At 52.1% G+C, this 25,179-nt stretch overlaps 1 protein-coding gene across 1 annotated transcript in view; it reads right to left on the bottom strand.

Annotated features, from left to right (window-relative positions):
- The window catches only part of LOC136572306 (pepsin A-like), a 68,216-nt gene extending 53,525 nt beyond the window's left edge, over positions 1-14,691 (bottom strand). The window contains exons 1-3 of the mRNA XM_066572779.1: positions 14,639-14,691; positions 9,929-10,079; positions 5,658-5,775 (exon numbers count right to left, since the gene is read on the bottom strand). Coding sequence (XP_066428876.1) covers positions 5,658-5,775; positions 9,929-10,079; positions 14,639-14,691 — 322 coding nt within the window. The remainder of the gene's footprint in view (positions 1-5,657; positions 5,776-9,928; positions 10,080-14,638) is intronic.
- Positions 14,692-25,179: the final 10,488 nt, after the last annotated feature.

Below are 25,179 nucleotides of genomic sequence, written 5' to 3'. Positions count from 1 at the left end.
CCTGTGTTACTCTTGTTGTATATAGTATAGGAGCGCCCCCCTGTGTTACTCCTGTTGTATATAGTATAGGAGCGCCCCCCTATGTTCCCCCTGCTGTATATAGTACAGGAGCGCCCCCCTGTGTTACTCTTGTTGTATATAGTATAGGAGCGCCCCCCTGTGTTACTCCTGTTGTATATAGTATAGGAGCGCCCCCCTATGTTCCCCCTGCTGTATATAGTACAGGAGCGGCCCCCCTATGTTACCCCTGCTGTATATAGTACAGGAGCGCCCCCCTATGTTCCCCCTGCTGTATATAGTACAGGAGCGGCCCCCCTATGTTCCCCCTGCTGTATATAGTACAGGAGCGGCCCCCCTATGTTACTCCTGCTGTATATAGTACAGGAGCCCCCCCTATGTTACCCCTGCTGTATATAGTACAGGAGCGCCCCCCTATGTTCCCCCTGCTGTATATAGTACAGGAGCGGCCCCCCTATGTTACCCCTGCTGTATATAGTATAGGAGCGCCCCCCTGTGTTACTCCTGTTGTATATAGTATAGGAGCGCCCCCCTGTGTTACTCCTGTTGTATATAGTACAGGAGCGGCCCCCCTATGTTACCCCTGCTGTATATAGTATAGGAGCCCCTCCCCCTGTGTTACTTCTGCTGTATGTAGTACAGGAGCGCCCCCCTATGTTACCCCTGCTGTATATAGTATAGGAGCGGCCCCCCTTTGTTACCCCTGCTGTATATAGTATAGGAGCCCCCCCTATGTTACTCCTGTTGTATATAGTACAGGAGCGCCCCCCTATGTTCCCCCTGCTGTATATAGTACAGGAGCGGCCCCCCTATGTTACCCCTGCTGTATATAGTATAGGAGCGCCCCCCTATGTTCCCCCTGTTGTATATAGTACAGGAGCGCCCCCCTATGTTACTCCTGCTGTATATAGTATACTAGCGGCCCCCCTATGTTACTCCTGCTGTATATAGTACAGGAGCGCCCCCCTATGTTACTCCTGCTGTATATAGTACAGGAGCGCCCCCCTATGTTACTCCTGCTGTATATAGTATAGGAGCGGCCCCCTATGTTACTCCTGCTGTTAATAGTATAGGAGCCCCCCCTATGTTACTCCTGATGTATATAGTATAGGAGCCCCCCCTATGTTACTCCTGCTGTATATAGTACAGGAGCGCCCCCCTATGTTACCCCTGCTGTATATAGTATAGGAGCGGCCCCCCTATGTTACCCCTGCTGTATATAGTATAGGAGCGCCCCCCTATGTTACTCCTGCTGTATATAGTATAGGAGCGGCCCCCCTATGTTACTCCTGCTGTATATAGTATAGGAGCGGCCCCCCTATGTTCCCCCTGCTTTATATAGTACTGGAGCGCCCCCCTATGTTACTCCTGCTGTATATAGTACAGGAGCGCCCCCCTGTGTTCCCCCAGCTGTATATAGTATAGGAGCGCCCCCCTATGTTCCCCCTGCTGTATATAGTACAGGAGCGCCCCCCTGTGTTCCCCCAGCTGTATATAGTATAGGAGCACCCCCCTATGTTCCCCCAGCTGTATATAGTATAGGAGCGCCCCCCTATGTTACCCCTGCTGTATATAGTACAGGAGCGCCCCCCTATGTTCCCCCTGCTGTATATAGTACAGAAGCGCCCCTCTATGTTACTCCTGCTGTATATAGTACAGGAGCGGCCCCCCTATGTTCCCCCAGCTGTATATAGTATAAGAGCGCCCCCCTGTGTTACTCCTGTTGTATATAGTATAGGAGCGCCCCCCTGTGTTCCCCCTGCTGTATATAGTACAGGAGCGGCCCCCTGTGTTACTCCTATTGTATATAGTACAGGAGCGCCCCCCCTATGTTACTCCTGCTGTATATAGTACAGGAGCGCCCCCCTGTGTTACTCCTGTTGTATATTGTACAGAAGCGGCCCCCCTATGTTCCCCCTGCTGTATATAGTATAGGAGCGCCCCCCTATGTTACTCCTGTTGTATATAGTATAGGAGCGGCCCCCTATGTTCCCCCTGCTGTATATAGTATAGGAGCCCCTCCCCCTGTGTTACTCCTGTTGTATATAGTACAGGAGCGCCCCCCTATGTTACCCCTGCTGTATATAGTACAGGAGCGGCCCCCCTATGTTACCCCTGCTGTATATAGTATAGGAGCGCCCCCCTGTGTTACTCCTGTTGTATATAGTACAGGAGCGCCCCCCTATGTTCCCCCTAGTATATATAGTATAGGAGTGGCCCCCTATGTTCCCCCTGCTGTATATAGTATAGGAGCGCCCCCCTATGTAACTCCTTCTGTATATAGTATAGGAGCGCCCCCCTGTGTTACTCCTGTTGTATATAGTACAGGAGCGCCCCCCTATGTTACCCCTGCTGTATATAGTACAGGAGCGGCCCCCCTATGTTACCCCTGCTGTATATAGCATAAGAGCGCCCCCCTGTGTTACTCCTGTTGTATATAGTATAGGAGCGCCCCCCTGTGTTACTCCTGTTGTATATAGTACAGGAGCGCCCCCCTATGTTCCCCCTAGTATATATAGTATAGGAGCGCCCCCCTATGTTCCCCCTGCTGTATATAGTATAGGAGCGGCCCCCCTATGTTCCCCCAGCTGTATATAGTATAGGAGCGGCCCCCCTATGTTACTCCTGCTGTATATAGTACAGGAGCCCCCCCTGTGTTACCCCTGCTGTATATAGTATAGGAGCGCCCCCCTATGTTCCCCCTGCTGTATATAGTACAGGAGCGGCCCCCCTATGTTACTCCTGCTGTATATAGTATAGGAGCTGCCCCCCTATGTTCCCCCAGCTGTATATAGTATAGGAGCGCCCCCCCCATGTTACTCCTGCTGTATATAGTACAGGAGCCCCCCCTATGTTACCCCTGCTGTATATAGTATAGGAGCGCCCCCCTATGTTCCCCCTGCTGTATATAGTACAGGAGCGGCCCCCCTATGTTACCCCTGCTGTATATAGTACAGGAGCGCCCCCCTATGTTCCCCCTGCTGTATATAGTATAGGAGCCCCTCCCCCTGTGTTACTCCTGTTGTATATAGTACAGGAGCGCCCCCCTATGTTCCCCCTAGTATATATAGTATAGGAGCGGCCCCCTATGTTCCCCCTGCTGTATATAGTATAGGAGCGGCCCCCCTATGTTACCCCTGCTGTATATAGTATAGGAGCGCCCCCCTGTGTTACTCCTGTTGTATATAGTACAGGAGCGGCCCCCCTATGTTACCCCTGCTGTATATAGTACAGGAGCGGCCCCCCTATGTTACCCCTGCTGTATATAGTATAGGAGCCCCTCCCCCTGTGTTACTCCTGCTGTATGTAGTACAGGAGCGCCCCCCTATGTTACCCCTGCTGTATATAGTATAGGAGCGGCCCCCCTTTGTTACCCCTGCTGTATATAGTATAGGAGCGGCCCCCCCTATGTTCCCCCTACTATATATAGTATAGGAGCGCCCCCCTATGTTACTCCTGTTGTATATAGTACAGGAGCGCCCCCCTATGTTCCCCCTGCTGTATATAGTACAGGAGCGGCCCCCCTATGTTACCCCTGCTGTATATAGTATAGGAGCGCCCCCCTGTGTTACTCCTGTTGTATATAGTATAGGAGCGCCCCCCTGTGTTACTCCTGTTGTATATAGTACAGGAGCGGCCCCCCTATGTTACCCCTGCTGTATATAGTATAGGAGCCCCTCCCCCTGTGTTACTTCTGCTGTATGTAGTACAGGAGCGCCCCCCTATGTTACCCCTGCTGTATATAGTATAGGAGCGGCCCCCCTTTGTTACCCCTGCTGTATATAGTATAGGAGCCCCCCCTATGTTACTCCTGTTGTATATAGTACAGGAGCGCCCCCCTATGTTCCCCCTGCTGTATATAGTACAGGAGCGGCCCCCCTATGTTACCCCTGCTGTATATAGTATAGGAGCGCCCCCCTGTGTTACTCCTGTTGTATATAGTATAGGAGCGCCCCCCTGTGTTACTCCTGTTGTATATAGTACAGGAGCGCCCCTCTGTGTTACCCCTGCTGTATATAGTACAGGAGCGCCCCCCTATGTTCCCCCAGCTGTATATAGTACAGGAGCGCCCCCCTATGTTACCCCTGCTGTATATAGTATGGCAGCGGCCCCCCTATGTTACTCCTGCTGTATATAGTACAGGAGCGCCCCCCTATGTTACCCCTGCTGTATATAGTATAGGAGCGCCCCCCTGTGTTACTCCTGTTGTATATAGTACAGGAGCGGCCCCCCTATGTTCCCCCTACTATATATAGTACAGGAGCGCCCCCCTGTGTTACTCCTGTTGTATATAGTACAGGAGCGCCCCCCTATGTTCCCCCTACTATATATAGTATAGGAGCCCCTCCCCCTGTGTTACTCCTGCTGTATATAGTACAGGAGCGCCCCCCTATGTTGCTCCTGCTGTATATAGTACAGGAGCGCCCCCCCCCCCCCCTATGTTCTTTTCTCATCCAATTGCAATGCTCATTTTAGGATGTATATTACACAAGAAAATTGCAGCGGCTGAGCTGAGCGCGCCAAAGTGGGGCCGACCACGGGGTTTGTAGTACAGTTGTCACGGGTGGCTCTGTAGCCTCTCCGAACAGTGGCGATAACAATGTCCTGCTCAGCTGTTGCACAGTGGCCAAAATAACATACCTTGGTATGTTTAACAGGAAGGCCTGTCTTGTCACGGGTGACGCCAGTACTCCAACCTTGACCCTCGGGATGGAATGCCGATGAAATAACTGAGACGAGTCCGGTAGCTTCTGTAGTAATTTGGGAGTGCGCAGATTTACTAAGCTGGTCTTTGTAACAGTTGGATATACATAACTCCCAGATGCAGCACTTGGTGACGGTACAAGTAGGTACAGCAGTATGCAGTGAAGTGAACACTATGACGATAACAGCAATATTGATTTGTTAGCAATTGACTTCAACGCTCTCTCCTTTCCTTTCACTGAAGCGCACTTAAGACAATTCCTCACTTGTTTATCTAACTGAAGGGATGATTAAGATTTAACGAAGTGTAGGTGAAGCAGAGTGCAAGGTGGTCGCTAGACTAGTCCTGGCTTGGAGTTCACAGGGTCGCTTTAGACTCACTGTTTTAGTGGAAGACCGAACTCAGAAAGTTTCTCCTCCTCTCTGCTGTGGAACACCAAGGGAGCGGATTGAGACCTCGCTCGACCTCGGGAAGGCTGTGAAGATACTGCTTTCTCTCCTGCACAAATACCTCCTCCTTCTCCTAAAACGCCCACCTGCAACTGGACATCCTCCCCTAACTGCTCAGCAACTCCTCCTTTTATCTCCTGCTTCAGCTCCCGCACTTCTCTTCTCTCCTCCCACTCTGCGTAGGGACTCTAACTGAATTCCTCCTGCTCTGGACTCTGCTGCAATCACTGTGACCTTAACAATTAGCCAATGAGCAGCCACCAAAACTCAGAACTAAGCTCTAGGCTTAGAAGAGGGGGAGAAACAGGGTTTCTCTGACCTATGGCACCTTCTTTGCTCAAGGACAGAACATAAGGTGTGACAGGACAGGTGTTGATGTGACTGTTCTGGAGGACCCGCCGGGGCACTACAAAAAAAATGTCTCCCCTCCCCCTTTTTGTTGAGCAGTTGGCAGAAGGCCTTCAGGGTGTAATTTGAGGACTTACTGCAGGCCAGACTGGAGCAGGAGACGGACGGCACCCACAGCTCCGCCGATCCCGTATCAAACACCACCGAGAACTCCTGCGGGGGCGAACCGATGGAGATGCGTCCAAAGTACTGATTCTATGAGCAAGAGACAGTGAGAACGTCAGCGCACCGCGTATCCAGCATGTGCTATATAATAGATGGTGTGAGGGTCAGTGCACCGAGCGTCCTGGATGTTACTCCTCAGCATGTGCTATATAACAGATGGTGTGAGGGTCAGTGCACCGAGCGTCCTGGATGTTACTCCTCAGCATGTGCTATATAACAGATGGTGTGAGGGTCAGTGCACCGAGCGTCCTGGATGTTACTCCTCAGCATGTGCTATATAATAGATGGTGTGAGGGTCAGTGCACCGAGCGTCCTGGATGTTACTCCTCAACATGTGCTATATAATAGAAGGTGTGAGGGTCAGTGCACCAAGCGTCCTGGATGTTACTCCTCAGCATGTGCTATATAACAGACAATGTTAGGGTCAGTGCACCGAGCGTCCTGGATGTTACTCCTCAGCATGTGCTATATAACAGACAGTGTGAGGGTCAGTGCACCGAGCGTCCTGGATGTTACTCCTCAGCATGTGCTATATAACAGACAGTGTTAGGGTCAGTGCACCGAGCGTCCTGGATGTTACTCCTCAGCATGTGCTATATAACAGACAATGTTAGGGTCAGTGCACCGAGCGTCCTGGATGTTACTCCTCAGCATGTGCTATATAACAGAGAATGTTAGGGTCAGAGCACCGAGCGTCCTGGATGTTACTCCTCAGCATGTTCTATATAACAGATGATGTGAGGGTCAGTGCACCGAGCGTCCTGGATGTTACTCCTCAGCATGTGCTATATAACAGAGAATGTTAGGGTCAGAGCACCGAGCGTCCTGGATGTTACTCCTCACCATGTGCTATATAATAGAAGGTGTGAGGGTCAGTGCACCAAGCGTCCTGGATGTTACTCCTCAGCATGTGCTATATAACAGACAATGTTAGGGTCAGTGCACCGAGCGTCCTGGATGTTACTCCTCAGCATGTGCTATATAACAGACAATGTTAGGGTCAGTGCACCGAGCGTCCTGGATGTTACTCCTCACCATGTGCTATATAACAGACAATGTTAGGGTCAGTGCACCGAGCGTCCTGGATGTTACTCCTCAGCATGTGCTATATAACAGACAGTATGAGGGTCAGTGCACCGAGCGTCCTGGATGTTACTCCTCACCATGTGCTATATAATAGAAGGTGTGAGGGTCAGTGCACCAAGCGTCCTGGATGTTACTCCTCAGCATGTGCTATATAACAGACAATGTTAGGGTCAGTGCACCGAGCGTCCTGGATGTTACTCCTCAGCATGTGCTATATAACAGACAGTGTGAGGGTCAGTGCACCGAGCGTCCTGGATGTTACTCCTCAGCATGTGCTATATAACAGACAGTGTTAGGGTCAGTGCACCGAGCGTCCTGGATGTTACTCCTCAGCATGTGCTATATAACAGACAATGTTAGGGTCAGTGCACCGAGCGTCCTGGATGTTACTCCTCAGCATGTGCTATATAACAGACAGTGTGAGGGTCAGTGCACCGTGCATCCTGGATGTTACTCCTCAGCATGTGCTATATAACAGATGGTGTGAGGGTCAGTGCACCGAGCGTCCTGGATGTTACTCCTCATCATGTGCTATATAGCAGAAAATGTTAGGTTCAGTGCACCGAGCGTGCTGGATGTTACTCCTCAGCATGTGCTATATAACAGACAGTGTGAGGGTCAGAGCACCGAGCGTCCTGGATGTTACTCCTCAGCATGTGCTATATAACAGACAGTGTGAGGGTCAGAGCACCGAGCGTCCTGGATGTTACTCCTCAGCATGTGCTATATAACAGACAATGTTAGGGTCAGAGCACCGAGCGTCCTGGATGTTATTCCTCAGCATGTGCTATATAACAGATGGTGTGAGGGTCAGTGCACCGAGCGTCCTGGATGTTACTCCTCAGCATGTGCTATATAACAGACGGTGTGAGGGTCAGTGCACCGAGCATCCTGGATGTTACTCCTCAGCATGTGCTATATAACAGACGGTGTGAGGGTCAGTGCACCGAGCGTCTTGGATGTTACTCCTCAGCATGTTCTATATAACAGACGGTGTGAGGGTCAGTGCACCGAGCGTCCTGGATGTTAATCCTCAGCATGTGCTATATAACAGATGGTGTTAGGGTCAGTGCACCGTGTGTCCTGGATGTTACTCCTCATCATGTGCTATATAACAGACGGTGTGAGGGTCAGTGCACCGAGCATCCTGGATGTTACTCCTCAGCATGTGCTATATAATAGATGGTGTGAGGGTCAGTGCACCGAGCGTCCTGGATGTTACTCCTCAGCATGTGCTATATAACAGATGGTGTGAGGGTCAGTGCACCGAGCGTCCTGGATGTTACTCCTCAGCATGTGCTATATAACAGACGGTGTGAGGGTCAGTGCACCGAGCGTCCTGGATGTTACTCCTCAGCATGTGCTATATAACAGATGGTGTGAGGGTCAGTGCACCGTGCATCCTGGATGTTACTCCTCAGCATGTGCTATATAACAGACAATGTTAGGGTCAGTGCACCGAGCGTCTTGGATGTTACTCCTCAGCATGTGCTATATAACAGACGGTGTTAGGGTCGGTGCACCGAGCGTCCTGGATGTTATTCCTCAGCATGTGCTATATAACAGATGGTGTTAGGGTCAGTGCACCGTGTGTCCTGGATGTTACTCCTCATCATGTGCTATATAACAGACGGTGTGAGGGTCAGTGCACCGAGCATCCTGGATGTTACTCCTCAGCATGTGCTATATAATAGATGGTGTGAGGGTCAGTGCACCGAGCGTCCTGGATGTTACTCCTCAGCATGTGCTATATAACAGACAATGTTAGGGTCAGTGCACCGAGCGTCTTGGATGTTACTCCTCAGCATGTGCTATATAACAGACGGTGTTAGGGTCGGTGCACCGAGCGTCCTGGATGTTACTCCTCAGCATGTGCTATATAACAGATGGTGTTAGGGTCAGTGCACCGTGTGTCCTGGATGTTACTCCTCATCATGTGCTATATAACAGACGGTGTGAGGGTCAGTGCACCGAGCATCCTGGATGTTACTCCTCAGCATGTGCTATATAATAGATGGTGTGAGGGTCAGTGCACCGAGCATCCTGGATGTTACTCCTCAGCATGTGCTATATAACAGATGGTGTGAGGGTCAGTGCACCGAGCGTCCTGGATGTTACTCCTCAGCATGTGCTATATAACAGATGGTGTGAGGGTCAGTGCACCGAGCGTCCTGGATGTTACTCCTCAGCATGTGCTATATAACAGACGGTGTGAGGGTCAGCGCACCGAGCGTCCTGGATGTTACTCCTCAGCATGTGCTATATAACAGACAATGTTAGGGTCAGTGCACCGTGCATCCTGGATGTTACTCCTCAGCATGTGCTATATAACAGACAATGTTAGGGTCAGTGCACCGAGCGTCTTGGATGTTACTCCTCAGCATGTGCTATATAACAGACGGTGTGAGGGTCGGTGCACCGAGCGTCCTGGATGTTACTCCTCAGCATGTGCTATATAACAGATGGTGTTAGGGTCAGTGCACCGTGCATCCTGGATGTTACTCCTCAGCATGTGCTATATAACAGACAATGTTAGGGTCAGTGCACCGAGCGTCCTGGATGTTACTCCTCAGCATGTGCTATATAACAGACGGTGTGAGGGTCAGTGCACCAAGCGTCCTGGATGTTACTCCTCAGCATGCGCTATATAACAGATGGTGTGAGGGTCAGTGCACCGAGCGTCCTGGATGTTACTCCTCAGCATGTGCTATATAACAGACGGTGTTAGGGTCAGTGCACCGTGCATCCTGCATGTTCCTGATATAATACCCATTATCTATATAGCGCTAATATACTGTTTATCACTCTCGCCTGTGATTGCAATGTGTTATTCCCGCTGTATGGCACTATGTGGCGCCAGTGAGCTGTTTTGTGCATCTGAGGGCCCGAACTGTCTAAGTGCTGTAATATCAGGTGTGCAGGACACGTGGGGGTCATTCACTACAGATATGTGTATGAGGGGTATACGGGTCCACGGCTTGTATACTAGATATGACTATGTTATGTATACACAGTTTCCTTCCCATAACGACCACATTAAGGATTGACCCTTTGCATGCCGGTGCCCGCTCTACAGTATACACGGGATATCACTCACATCCATGTAGTTGACCAGCGGCTCGCTGACGGCTCCCGCGCTCTCTGGGGCGTATTTACTGTATACATCCTGTACATGCCGGAGAACGTCTCCCAGCAGACCTCGTTCTTGTAGCGCCATCCTCAGGGTCTTACTTCTCATGAGGGGAACACTAGAAATGAAGAATGCCGTTATTACATTGAGGAGCATGAAGAACTCGCGGAGAGCGGAGAGGCCTATACTGGTGTCCCCTGTGAGCTGTATACAATATCTGGGGATCTCTGACCACTGATGAGTGACTATTGTAGGGAGTAGAGAACTGCACCTTGTCAATATGGTCACTGCACCTTGTCTATATGGTCACTGCACCTTGTCTATATGGTCACTGCACCTTGTCTATATGGTCACTGCACCTTGTCTATATGGTCACTACACCTAATCTATATGGTCACTGCACCTTGTCTATATGATCACTACACCTAATCTATATGGTCACTGCACCTAGGCTATATGGTCACTGCACCTAATCTATATGGTCACTGCACCTAGGCTATATGGTCACTACACCTTGTCTATATGGTCACTGCACCTTGTCTATATGGTCACTGCACCTAATCTATATGGTCACTGCACCTTGTCTATATGGTCACTGCACCTAATCTATATGGTCACTGCACCTAATCTATATGGTCACTGCACCTTGTCTATATTGTCACTACACCTTGTCTATATGGTCACTGCACCTTGTCTATATGGTCACTGCACCTAATCTATATGGTCACTGCACCTTGTCTATATGGTCACTGCACCTAATCTATATGGCCACTACACCTTGTCTATATGGTCACTGCACCTAATCTATATGGTCACTGCACCTTGTCTATATTGTCACTACACCTTGTCTATATGGTCACTGCACCTTGTCTATATGGTCACTAAACCTTGTCTATATGGTCACTAAACCTTGTCTATATGGTCACTGCACCTAATCTATATGGTCACTGCACCTAGGCTATATGGTCACTACACCTTGTATATATGGTCACTGCACCTTGTCTATATGGTCACTACACCTTGTCTATATGGTCACTGCACCTTGTCTATATGGTCACTAAACCTTGTCTATATGGTCACTGCACCTTGTCTATATGGTCACTGCACCTTGTCTATATGGTCACTACACCTAATCTATATGGTCACTGCACCTTGTCTATATGGTCACTGCACCTTGTATATATGGTCACTACACCTTGTCTATATGGTCACTGCACCTTGTCTATATGGTCACTGCACCTTGTCTATATGGTCACTACACCTTGTCTATATGCTCACTGCACCTAGTCTATATGGTCACTGCACCTAATCTATATGGTCACTACACCTTGTCTATATGGTCACTACACCTTGTCTATATGGTCACTGCACCTAGTCTATATGGTCACTGCACCTTGTCTATATGGTCACTACACCTTGTCTATATGGTCGCTGCACCTTGTCTATATGGTCACTGCACCTTGTCTATATTGTCACTACACCTTGTCTATATGGTCACTGCACCTTGTCTATATGGTCACTACACCTTGTCTATATGGTCACTGCACCTTGTCTATATGGTCACTGCACCTTGTCTATATGGTCACTGCACCTTGTCTATATGGTCACTACACCTAATCTATATGGTCACTGCACCTTGTCTATATGGTCACTACACCTTGTATATATGGTCACTGCACCTTGTCTATATGGTCACTACACCTAATCTATATGGTCACTACACCTAATCTATATGGTCACTGCACCTTGTCTATATGGTCACTGCACCTTGTCTATATTGTCACTACACCTTGTCTATATGGTCACTGCACCTTGTCTATATGGTCACTGCACCTAGTCTATATGGTCACTGCACCTAGTCTATATGGTCACTACACCTAGTCTATATGGTCACTACACCTTGTCTATATTGTCACTACACCTAGTCTATATGGTCACTGCACCTAGTCTATATGGACACTACACCTAGTCTATATGGTCACTGCACCTTGTCTATATGGTCACTGCACCTTGTCTATATGGTCACTGCACCTTGTCTATATGGTCACTACACCTAATCTATATGGTCACTGCACCTTGTCTATATGGTCACTGCACCTTGTCTATATGGTCACTACACCTTGTCTATATGCTCACTGCACCTAGTCTATATGGTCACTACACCTTGTCTATATGGTCACTACACCTTGTCTATATGGTCACTGCACCTTGTCTATATGGTCACTGCACCTAGTCTATATGGTCACTGCACCTAGTCTATATGGTCACTACACCTAGTCTATATGGTCTCTGCACCTTGTCTCTAGCAGTCCTAAAGGTCTGACTCTGGAGACTATGTGACAGCAGGAAGAGAGTACACAACACGGCACATGAGGGTCTCGCTGTCCCGACCTTAATGACCACATGAATCCCATTGTTTTATCGTGAATATCCCTTTTCCTATTGGTAACATGCTGGGCATCCTCATGTATCACCTCTCCTATTTGCTGTTTGCAGGACAGATAGGAGAGAGCTGTTAAGACCGCATGTCAGCCCACTGCTGGACCGTGGCTGGCAGTTGGTATCCCTGTGGGGACTGTGGCTAGCTCTTGTTACCACAGCGGGACTGTATCTGGCACTTGCTATCACTGCTGGGACCGTGGCTGGCACTTGGTACCATAGCTGGGACCATGGCTGGCTCTTGGTACAACTGCTGGGATCGTGGCTGGCTCTTGGTACCACTGCTGGGACCTTGGCTGGCACTCGGTAGCACTACTGGGACCGTGGCTGGCACTCGGTAGCACTGCTGGGAACGTGGCTGGCACTTGGTAGCACTGCTGGGACCGTGGCTGGCTCTTGGTAACACTGCTGGGACCGTGGTTGGCTCTTGGTACCACTGCTGGGACTGTGGTGGCACTCGCTAGCACTGCTGGGACCGTGGTGGCTCTTGGTAACACTGCTGGGACTGTGGCTGGCACTCGGTAGCACTACTGGGACCGTGGCTGGCACTCGGTAGCACTGCTGGGACCGTGGCTGGCACTCGGTAGCACTGCTGGGACCGTGGCTGGCACTCGGTAGCACTGCTGGGACCGAGGCGGGCACTCGGTAGCACTGCTGGGACCGTGGCTGGCACTCGGTACCACTGCTGGGACCGTGGCTGGCTCTCGGTACCACTGCCCGGACCGTGGCTGGCACTTGGTAGCACTGCTGGGACCGTGGCTGGCACTTGGTACTACTGCTGGGACCGTGGCTGTCACTCGGTACCACTGCTGGGACCGTGGCTGTCACTCGGTAGCACTGCTGGGACCGTGGCTGGCTCTTCGTAGCACTGCTGGGACCGTGGCTGGCACTCGGTAGCACTGCTGGGACCGTGGCTGGCACTCGGTACCACTGCTGGGACCGTGGCTGGCTCTTGGTACCACTGCTGGGACCGTGGCTGGCTCTTGGTACCACTGCTGGGACCGTGGCTGGCTCTTGGTACCACTGCTGGGACCGTGGCTGGCTCTTGGTACCACTGCTGAGACCGTGGCTGGCACTCGGTAGCACTGCTGGGACCGTGGCTGGCACTCGGTAGCACTGCTGGGACCGTGGCTGGCACTCGGTAGCAGTGCTGGGACCGTGGCTGGCTCTTGGTACCACTGCTGGGACCGTGGCTGGCTCTTGGTACCACTGCTGAGACCGTGGCTGGCACTCGGTAGCACTGCTGGGACCGTGGCTGGCACTCGGTAGCACTGCTGGGACCGTGGCTGGCACTCGGTAGCACTGCTGGGACCGTGGCTGGCACTCGGTAGCACTGCTGGGACCGTGGCTGGCACTCGGTAGCACTGCTGGGACCGTGGCTGGCTCTCGGTACCACTGCCCGGACCGTGGCTGGCACTTGGTAGCACTGCTGGGACCGTGGCTGGCACTTGGTACTACTGCTGGGACCGTGGCTGTCACTCGGTACCACTGCTGGGACCGTGGCTGTCACTCGGTAGCACTGCTGGGACCGTGGCTGGCTCTTCGTAGCACTGCTGGGACCGTGGCTGGCACTCGGTAGCACTGCTGGGACCGTGGCTGGCACTCGGTACCACTGCTGGGACCGTAGCTGGCTCTTGGTACCACTGCTGGGACCGTGGCTGGCTCTTGGTACCACTGCTGGGACCGTGGCTGGCTCTTGGTACCACTGCTGGGACCGTGGCTGGCTCTTGGTACCACTGCTGAGACCGTGGCTGGCACTCGGTAGCACTGCTGGGACCGTGGCTGGCACTCGGTAGCACTGCTGGGACCGTGGCTGGCACTCGGTAGCAGTGCTGGGACCGTGGCTGGCTCTTGGTACCACTGCTGGGACCGTGGCTGGCTCTTGGTACCACTGCTGAGACCGTGGCTGGCACTCGGTAGCACTGCTGGGACCGTGGCTGGCACTCGGTAGCACTGCTGGGACCGTGGCTGGCACTCGGTAGCACTGCTGGGACCGTGGCTGGCACTCGGTAGCACTGCTGGGACCGTGGCTGGCACTCGGTAGCACTGCTGGGACTGTGGCTGGCTCTTGGTAACACTGCTGGGACCGTGGCTGGCTCTTGGTAGTGGTGATAAATACTACGGACTGATAGCTCCATTATGAAAAGATAATCTGGAGGGAGGCGGCCCGGGGGCTGCAGTGACTGCTGTCAGTGGAGCGTCGGATACATAAGATGAAGACATGTGAACCGCACTTACTGCACTAAAGCCTGAGCGATGGTCACGGATGCGAGGAGCAGCAGGAACCTCATGGTGGCCCGAGAGAGGAGAAGCTCTGCACTGAGCTGGCATTGCCCTTCACCAGCCTTGTGCCCACAGACCCTCCCTCATTACCGCATTGGCTGCTCCTATTTACCATCGTCTGTGATAACCGATGCAAGCTGGAGATATTAACCTCTTCTCTCCCAGTAGCGCTGCAGTGGTTCAGGGTGATATAATTGCGCTAGTTCTGTGCGATTGCGAGGCACACCAAACCCGCGCCTCCTACTAACCCAATTCTTCACAATGGGTTCTTGTAGATGAGGGATTGTCTGTCCGGACAGAACAAAAACTCACAACATTCCCGATTTTCGTGCGACTCTTGCAGCAGCCTAGGACCTGCAGCGTCCCGCAGAACGTGCCTGTTTATATCACCCTTGTAAGTACACCACCACTTTATAGCACCCTGAACGTCCCTCTGGTGGCCACACAAGGAACGACAACGTCAGCAGAAAATCACTTTTTAAGTAACAAATTTTATATTAAACTTTTTTTTTTAAAGCTTTTGCTGATTTTTCTTTTATTGTTCCATGTCACCAAATATATTTGGAAAAGTCCTAAAATCCTGCAGTTTTCAGTCTGAGCTGTGAGCCTAATAACAGGCTGACACTTCCTGCCAACAGTATAAACCCCCCCAATTTGTTGGTGCTGGAAACCGCCAGTTCTGTTGGTGGTGGGATCCTCCCCAGTGTGTTGGTGGTGGGATCCTCCCCGGTGTGTTGGGGGTGGGATCCTCCCCGGTGTGTTGGGGGTGGGATCCTCCCCGGTGTGTTGGGGGTGGGATCCTCCCCGGTGTGTTGGGGGTGGGATCCTCCCCGGTGTGTTGGGGGTGGGATCCTCCCCGGTGTGTTGGGGGTGGGATCCTCCCCGGTGTGTTGGGGGTGGGATCCTCCCCGGTGTGTTGGGGGTGGGATCCTCCCCGGTGTGTTGGGGGTGGGATCCTCCCCGCTGTGTTGGGGGTGGGATTCTCCCCGCTGTGTTGGGGGTGGGATCCTCCCCGCTGTGTTGGTGCTGGAAACCCGCCAGTTCTGTTGGTGGTGGGATCCTTCCTGGTGTGTTGGTGGTGGGATCCTTCCCGGTGTGTTGGTGGTGGGATCCTTCCCGGTGTGTTGGTGGTGGGATCCTTCCCGGTGTGTTGGTGCTGGAAACCCACCAGTTCTGTTGGTGGTGGGATCCTTCCTGGTGTGTTGGTGGTGGGACTCTTCCCGGTGTGTTGGTGGTGGGATCCTTCCCGGTGTGTTGGTGGTGGGATCCTTCCCGGTGTGTTGGTGGTGGGATCCTTCCCGGTGTGTTGGTGGTGGGATCCTTCCCGGTGTGTTGGGGGTGGGATCCTCCCCGATGTGTTGGTGGTAGGATCCTTCCCGGTGTGTTGGTGGTGGGATCCTTCCCAGTGTGTTGGTGGTGTGATCCTTCCCGGTGTGTTGGTGGTGGGATCCTCTCCAGTGTGTTGGTGGGATCCTCCCCGATGTGTTGGTGGTGGGATCCTCCCCGGTGTGTTGGTGGTGGGACTCTTCCCGGTGTGTTGGTGAGGGGACTCTTCCCGGTGTGTTGGTGGTAGAACTCTTCCCTGTGTGTTGGTGGTGTGATCCTCCCCAGTGTGTTGGTGGTGGGATCCTTCCTGGTGTGTTGGTGGTGGAATCATCCCCACTATGATGGCAGTGGACTCCTTCACTGGTCTATTGAAGGTGGGATTCTGCCCTTGTCTCTTAGTGTTGATATCCTCCTTAATCTCATAGCAAAGATATCCTTTCTGGTATGTTAGTGGTGGGATCTGCAGCGTCTGAGGAGCAGGCTCGTAGCCGAAGAGATAGCGGGGTAGATAACGGCCTTGTCACGGGGCTCTTCCATCTCCTCCCATGGGGGTAGCTTGGCACCCGACCAAGTAACTTCTGGGGAAGGTCACAGGGAAAAGTAATCACAGGTTACCTGTAGTCTCTTTGTCACTCGTGACGCCACTGTTCCATCCTCTGCAGTAAACCTTGACAGTAGAATAAAGTAGTCCACACACAGGATAATGTTCTGGACAAACTGGGAACGGTCGGTAATGTCCGTTTACTGTAGCTTTAATAAAGTCCACTTTACAATAATGGTTTGGCACAGATTCAACAAGGGAAGGCAGTGTGACAGGGAGGATACTCAGGGTATTCTGGACATCCACAGTCCCAGTTATCTGTGTGATCCTGCTCCCGGAGACTCTCTCTCCAACTCTCTACCGGTCAACACTCACGCTTCCTGTACCTTCTCTGGCCAAGCAGCAGTCCTTCTCTCTTACTCAGTGCTTAGTGGTAGCACCGGCACATGCTGGGTAGGCCTCTCCACTAACTCCACACTCCCCAGACTCTCCATTACTCAGTCTCGTTCTCACATGCTCTTGTTACTGGAGTGGTCGAACCGAGGCACCATGCGCACGCCAGCTCCGTCTCCAGGAAAACAGAATTTGCTCCCCACAGTCTCCAAAGACAAGGTACTCCATCGTCACCAGAGTGCGCCCAGCACATGGGTAAGCTCCGGAGCTCCTGCCTCCTCACATGGCTTTCTTCCTCCATCGCATCTCCTCTCTCCCACACACCACTTCCTCTCACATCCTTCTCCCGATGAGTCTGTACTCCCAGCACCTGGCACATCCATCACCCATCACGGGCCCAGCAGGCTAGGAAGGCCAATACCCAGGACCAGACTAAACACATACAATAGCAGGCAGTAGACATTAACCCTTACATGACCTGTCCGGGTCAGTACACATAACACCACACAGTTTACAACAGTTAGCAGTACAAAAGGGACAAACACAATTATACTGACAAAATCACAAACATCACACAGCCACCAACCGTACCTACCACAGACCCTCCACATAACGTTAGTGTGAACTTCTGGTTAATGCAGCATTGGGGGTATTACTGCCCTCCAACAAGGGGAAGGCCACTCGAAAAGTTTCAGTAAAATTTTATTTTTATACAAAATGCTGCCTCCATCTGTCACGGTACATCACCTCCACCCGGCTTCAGAGCAGCGAGCCATAAAGTGACCGAAATGGGCAGCGCAGAAGCAATCACCAGGTCATAGCCTCCATGTATGGATGATCATCGATGCCTGCTGGAGTCAGTGGGCTCATGAGATCCACAAACTGTCCACATAATAAGGTTGGGACATCGACACAAAAATATCCATAGTCGATCGTAACGACGATCGCTGAGCAAACCATCGATGATTGTAAAATATCGGGGGAAACTATGATATTTCGATGTATCGACTTTTTTAAATGCTGTATAAAATAAACCAGATCTGAGGTAATAAAGCAACAATCAAGAAAAAATGTTAAACATTAGAGATGAGCGAGCACCAAATGCTCGGGTGCTCGTTACTCGAGACGAAATTTTCGCGATGCTCGAGGGTTTGTTTCGAATAACGAACCCCATTGAAGTCAATGGGCGACCAGAGCATTTTTGTATTTCGCCGATGCTCGCTAAGGTTTTCATGTGTGAAAATGTGGGCAATTCAAGAAAGTGATGGGAACGACACAGCAACGGATAGGGCAGGCGAGGGGCTACATGTTGGGCTGCATCTCAAGTTCCCAGGTCCCACTATTAAGCCACAATAGCGGCAAGAGTGGGCCCCCCCTCCCAACAACTTTTACTTCTGAAAAGCCCTCATTAGCAATGCATACCTTAGCTAAGCACCACACTAGCTACAACAAAGCACAATCACTGCCTGCATGACACTCCGCTGCCACTTCTCCTGGGTTACATGCTGCCCAACCCCCCCCCCCTCCGCACGACCCAGTGTCCACAGCGCACACCAAACTGTCCCTGCCCAGCCTTCAGCTGCCCTCATGCCACGCCACCCTCATGTCTATTTATAAGTGCGTCTGCCAGAGGAACCGCAGGCACACACTGCAGAGGGTTGGCACGGCTAGGCAGCGACCTTCTTTAAAAGGGGCGGGGTGATAGTCCACAATGCTGTACAGAAGCAATGAGAAATCCAATCCTGTGCCACCTCCATCTGGAGCTGCACACGTGGGCATAGCAATGGGGAACCTATGTGCCACACACTATTCATTCTGTCAAGGTGTCTGCATGCCCCAGTCAGACCGCGGTTTTTTATAAATAGTCACAGGCAGGTACAACTCCGCAATGGGAATTCCGTGTGCACCCACAGCATGGGTGGCTCCCTGGAACCCACCGGCTGTACATAAATATATCCCATTGCATTGCCCATCACAGCTGAGGTAGTAATGTCATGTTTAATGCAGGTGGACTTCGGCCCACACTGCATGCCCCAGTCAGACTGGGGTTCTTTAGAAGTGGACACATGCAGTTACAACTCCGTGTGCACCCACAGCATGGGTGGCTCCCTGGAACCCACCGGCGGTACATAAATATATCCCATTGCAGTGCCCAGCACAGCGGATGTAACGTCAGCTGTAATGCAGGTGGGCAAAAATTAATTTGATTACACTGTAGGTGAGGGCCCCAAAAATTGGTGTACCAACAGTACAAGAGGGCAGGTGAAACCCATTAATCGCTTTGGTTAATGTGGCTTAATTGGTAACTAGGCCTGGAGGCAGCCCAGTTAAAATAAAAATTGGTTGAGGTGAAAGTTTCAACGCTTTAATGAGCATTGAAACGTATAAAAATTGTTTACAAAAATTATATGAGTGAGCCTTGTGGGCCTAAGAAAAATTGCCCGTTCAGCGTGATTACGTGAGGTTTCAGGAGGAGGAGCAGGAGGAGGAGGAGGAGGAATATTAGACACAGATTGATGAAGCAGAAATGTCCCCGTTTTGGATGGTGATAGAGAACGATGCTTCCATCCGCGGGTGCAGCCTACGTATTGCTTACGTATCACTGCTGTCCGCTGGTGGAGAAGAGAAGTCTGGGGAAATCCAGCCTTTGTTCATCTTGATGAGTGTTAGCCTGTCGGCACTGTTGGTTGACAGGCGGGTACGCTTATCCGTGATGATTCCCCCAGCCGCACTAAACACCCTCTCTGACAAGACGCTAGCCGCAGGACAAGCAAGCACCTCCAGGGCATACAGCGCGAGTTCAGGCCACGTGTCCAGCTTCGACATCCAGTAGTTGTAGGGGGCAGAGGCGTCACCAAGGATGGTCGTGCGATCGGCTACGTACTCCCTCACCATCCTTTTACAGTGCTCCCGCCGACTCAGCCTTGACTGGGGAGCGGTGACACAGTCTTGCTGGGGAGCCATAAAGCTGTCAAAGGCCTTAGAGAGTGTTCCCCTGCCTGTGCTGTACATGCTGCCTGATCTCTGCGCCTCCCCTGCTACCTGGCCCTCGGAACTGCGCCTTCGGCCACTAGCGCTGTCGGATGGGAATTTTACCATCAGTTTGTCCGCAAGGGTCCTGTGGTATAGCATCATTCTCGAACCCCTTTCCTCTTCGGGTATGAGAGTGCAAAGGTTCTCCTTATACCGTGGGTCGAGCAGTGTGTACACCCAGTAATCCGTAGTGGCCAGAATGCGTGTAACGCGAGGGTCACGAGAAAGGCATCCTAACATGAAGTCAGCCATGTGTGCCAGGGTGCCTGTACGCAACACATGGCTGTCCTCACTAGGAAGATCACTTTCAGGATCCTCCTCCTCCGGCCATACACGCTGAAAGGATGACAGGCCAGCAGCATGTGTACCCTCACCAGTGGGCCAAGCTGTGTCTTCCCCCTCCTCCTCATCTTCCTCCTCCTCCTCCTCCTCCTCCTCCTCCTCACTGCGCTGAGATATAGACAGGAGGGTGCTCTGACTATCCAGCGACATACTGTCTTCCCCCGGCTCTGTTTCCGAGTGCAAAGCGTCTGCCTTTATGCTTTGCAGGGAACTTCTCAAGATGCATAGCAGAGGAATGGTGACGCTAATGATTGCAGCATCGCCGCTCACCACCTGGGTAGACTCCTCAAAAGTTTCGAAGGACCTGGCAGATGTCTGCCAACCAGGCCCACTCTTCTGAAAGGAATTGAGGAGGCTGACTCCCACTACGCCGCCCATGTTGGAGTTGGTATTCCACTATAGCTCTACGCTGCTCATAGAGCCTGGCCAACATGTGGAGCGTAGAGTTCCACTGTGTGGGCACGTCGCACAGCAGTCGGTGCACTGGCAGATTAAAGCGATGTTGCAGGATGCGCAGGGTGGCAGCGTCCGTGTGGGACTTGCGGAAATGTGTGCAGAGCCGGCGCACCTTTACGAGCAGGTCTGACAAGCGTGGGTAGCTTTTCAGAAAGCGCTGAACCACCAAATTAAAGACGTTGGCCAGGCATGGCACGTGCGTGAGGCTGCCGAGCTGCAGTGCCGCCCCCAGGTTACGGCCGTTGTCACACACGACCATGCCCGGTTGGAGGCTCAGCGGCGCAAGCCAGCGGTCGGTCTGCTCTGTCAGACCCTGCAGCAGTTCGTGGGCCGTGTGCCTCTTATCTCTTAAGCTGAGTAGTTTCAGCACGGCCTGCTGACGCTTGCCCACCGCTGTGCTGCCACGCCGCGCGACACCGACTGCTGGCGACGTGCTGCTGCTGCTGACACATCTTGATTGCGAGACAGAGGTTGCGTTGGAGGAGGAGGAGGAGGGTGCCTTAGTGGAGGAAGCATACACCGCCGCAGATACCACCACCGAGCTGGGGCCCGCAATTCTGGGGGTGGGTAGGACGTGAGCGGTCCCAGGCTCTGACTCTGTCCCAGCCTCCACTAAATTCACCCAATGTGCCGTCAGGGAGATATAGTGGCCCTGCCCGCCTGTGCTTGTCCACGTGTCTGTTGTTAAGTGGACCTTGGCAGTAACCGCGTTGGTGAGGGCGCGTACAATGTTGCGGGAGACGTGGTCGTGCAGGGCTGGGACGGCACATCGGGAAAAGTAGTGGCGACTGGGAACTGAGTAGCGCGGGGCCGCCGCCGCCATCATACTTTTGAAGGACTCCGTTTCCACAACCCTATACGGCAGCATCTCCAGGCTGATAAATTTGGCTACGTGCACGTTTAACGCTTGAGCGTGCGGGTGCGTGGCGGCGTACTTGCGCTTGCGCTCCAACAGTTGCGCTAGCGACGGCTGGACGGTGCGCTGAGAGACATTGGTGGATGGGGCCGAGGACAGCGGAGGTGAGGGTGTGGGTGCAGGCCAGGAGACGGTAGTGCCTGTGTCCTCAGAGGGGGGTTGGATCTCAGTGGCAGGTTGGGGCACAGGGGGAGAGGCAGCGGTGCAAACCGGAGGCGGTGAACGGCCTTCGTCCCACCTTGTGGGGTGCTTGGCCATCACATGTCTGCGCATGCTGGTGGTGGTGAGGCTGTTGGTGGTGGCTCCCCGGCTGACAAAGGTTGCACACCACTGTTCGTCGGTCATCTGCACTCTCAGTGAAAAACTGCCAGACCTTTGAGCACCTCGGCCTCTGCAGGGTGGCATGGCGCGAGGGGGCGCTTTGGGAAACAGTTGGTGGAGTATTCGGTCTGGCCCTGCCTCTACCCCTGGCCAACGCACTGCCTCTTGCAACCTGCCCTGCTGCTGCCCTTGCCTCCCCCTCTGTAGACCTGTCCTCAGTAGGCGTAGCAAACCAGGTGGGGTCAGTCACCTCATTGTCCTGCTGCTCTTCCTCAGAATCCTCGGTGCGCTCCTCCCTCGGACTTAATGCCCTTACTACTACCTCACTGCAAGACAACTGTGTCTCATCGTCATCGGCCTCCTCACCCACTGAAAGGTCTTGAGACAGTTGCCGGAAGTCCCCAGCCTCATCCCCCGGACCCCGGGAACTTTCCAATGGTTGGGCATCAGTCACGATAAACTCCTCTGGTGGGAGAGGAACCACTGCTGCCCAATCTGAGCAGGGGCCCGAGAACAGTTCCTGGGAGTCTGCCTGCTCCTCAGAATGTGTCATTGTAATGGAGTGAGGAGGCTGGGAGGAAGGAGGAGCAGCAGCCAGAGGATTCTGAGTTGCAGCAGTGGACGGCGCAGAACTCTGGGTGGACGATAGGTTGCTGGAAGCACTTTCTGCCATCCACGACAGGACCTGCTCACACTGCTCATTTTCTAATAAAGGTCTACCGCGTGGACCCATTAATTGTGCTATGAATGTGGGGACGCCAGAAACGTGCCTCTCTCCTAATCCCGCAGCAGTCGGCTGCGATACACCTGGATCAGGAGTTCGGCCTGTGCCCACACCCAGACTAGGGCCTCCGCGTCCTCGGCCGCGCCCACGTCCTCTAGGCCTACTCCTACCCCTCAGCATGGTGTATTACCAGGAATGCAGAAACACAACACTAATTAAATGTGCCGCTTATTGGCCTGTGGTTGGAGGCTGACTTCGCTTACGGAATGCCAGGAAATAATTTGGCGCAAGCCTGCTGTAACACTTAGCTGGCTGCGTATTTATTTGGAGAACTACTACCCCCAGCAGACACGGACCCAGAACACTGAGCAGAGTGACAGGCAGCCCAAATAGATTTTTTCCAAATATTTTTTTCTAAAGGCCCACTGCCTATATTCAATCTATAATGTCTTCTGTCCCTGCCTACACAATTCTCTCCCTGGAGTATTACTGCAGGACGCAATGCTCTGCACGGCCGATATACCAAAAAAAAAAAAATGTGCAACACTGCTCCCAGCAGCCTCCACAGTACTGCACACGGTTAGATGTGGCCCTAAGAAGGACCGTTGGGGTTCTTGAAGCCTAAAATACTCCTAACACTCTCCCTACAGCAGCTCCGGCACCAACAGCACTGTCCCTCAGCTATCTCACAAGGCATCTGAGGCGAGCCTCGGGAGGGGCCGATTTATATACTCGGGTGACACCTGATCTCCCCAGCCACTCACTGCAGGGGGGTGGTATAGGGCTTGAACGTCGCAGGGGGAAGTTGTAATGCCTTCCCTGTCTTTCTATTGGCCAGAAAAGCGCGCTAACGTCTCAGAGAGGAAACTGAAAGTAACCAGAACATTGCGTGGTACTCATTACAAGTAATGAGCATCCCGAACACCCTAATACTCGAACGAGTATCAAGCTCGGACGAGTACGTTCGCTCATCTCTATTAAACATTAAAGTGTTGAATTTCTTATTAACTTCTAACTATTAATAACAGGAAAATAGATGAAAGTTACAAATGAGAACAAACAATTACAGTGAGGTCTATGAGGAGAAGGTTTGTATCATCGGCCCCACTATCGTTATCTAATGAGCCAATTGAAGTAGGGCTGACATATTTCCCTCCATATTTTAAAAGGATTGTCTCCTAAACGACCGGGGGGGCTCTTTAGGATCTAACGTTCTTTCTTTTTTTGAGGTTCCAGGTCTCCTCCACAACCTTTTCTACTCTCCTTTTCTGGACGCGACCTTCGTGCCTTCAGCGCAGCCCTCCATCTTTCATTTAGAAAGCATCGCCCACAGCCATGGCGTTAGATGCCAGCGTTCAGAGCCTGCATCTAACACGATGAACAGATGCATGTGGCAGAGGGGCTGAAGATCCCACTATTCTGAGAGTCGTTTTGCCTGGATCAAACCTTATTGGTCACATAGAGTCACCTGACACTTTCCAGAAGTTTCTAAAACTTGTTTATAAGGTCATTAGTGCTGCGAGCAAAACTACATCCTGTACAACACAAAGGGAAGAGGATCCGGTCACCGGACCACAAGACGGGCTGCTGCTTTACAGAAATCGATATTATATAGCCTTAAACTATCGCTGTTACCGATATATCGTACATAGCAGTATCCATGGAAAGTATCGCCAAAGCATCAGCCATATAGCGATATATCGGTTTTCGATGTCCCAACCTTACCACAAAAGGACTTCACACCAGAAGCACTGTGGAGGACATGAGTGATACCTGGGTAACCCTGTTTGAGGGGTATAAACACTGGTATATGGTCGGCATCCCAGAGGTCTGCTGGACCAAAGAGACCTGGGAAATGGAATCTATCCCCTGCAAGAGCATTATTGAACATGTGGCACAAATGCACGACCACATGGCTACAGTGATGCCTATAGACAGGGAACACTTGCTGTGGGCGTAGGAGGCCCAAAGCAGAGTATACAATCGGCCTGCCAAGGTCAGAAACTTCAGCTCTGCCAACAGAGTTCTCAACTTGGTACCGACGGTTGAAAGTAAACATCTCGGCAAGTGGCAGGGTCCCTATGAAATCATAGAGAAGGTGGGTGAAGGAAACTATAGAGTTCACCATCCGGGGTAAAGGAAGCCTTATCAGGTGTACCATATCAATTTAATAAAGCCCTGGAAGGATAGAGAGGCATTGGGTGCCTCAGCCTCCCCTTCCCAGCGTCAGAATAGGTGAGGCCCTCTCTGTACGCCAACAGCAAGAAGGTAAAGAATTCCTGCAAAGAAACAGGACTGGTTCTCTGACCGGCCGCGGTCCATGGATGTCCTACAGCATGACGTCATAACGAAGCGGGGGTGAAGGTAAACCACAAACCATACAGGATAACAAAAGCACGTAGGGAAGCTGTCTCTACTGAGGTCAGACGCATGCTCCAGCTGGG

This window comes from Eleutherodactylus coqui, chromosome 7 (genome assembly GCF_035609145.1).
Source record: "Eleutherodactylus coqui strain aEleCoq1 chromosome 7, aEleCoq1.hap1, whole genome shotgun sequence".
Taxonomy (NCBI): domain Eukaryota; kingdom Metazoa; phylum Chordata; class Amphibia; order Anura; family Eleutherodactylidae; genus Eleutherodactylus; species Eleutherodactylus coqui.
The sequence above is the reverse complement of the archived record's forward strand: the minus strand, read 5'-3'. Positions and strand labels throughout refer to the sequence as shown.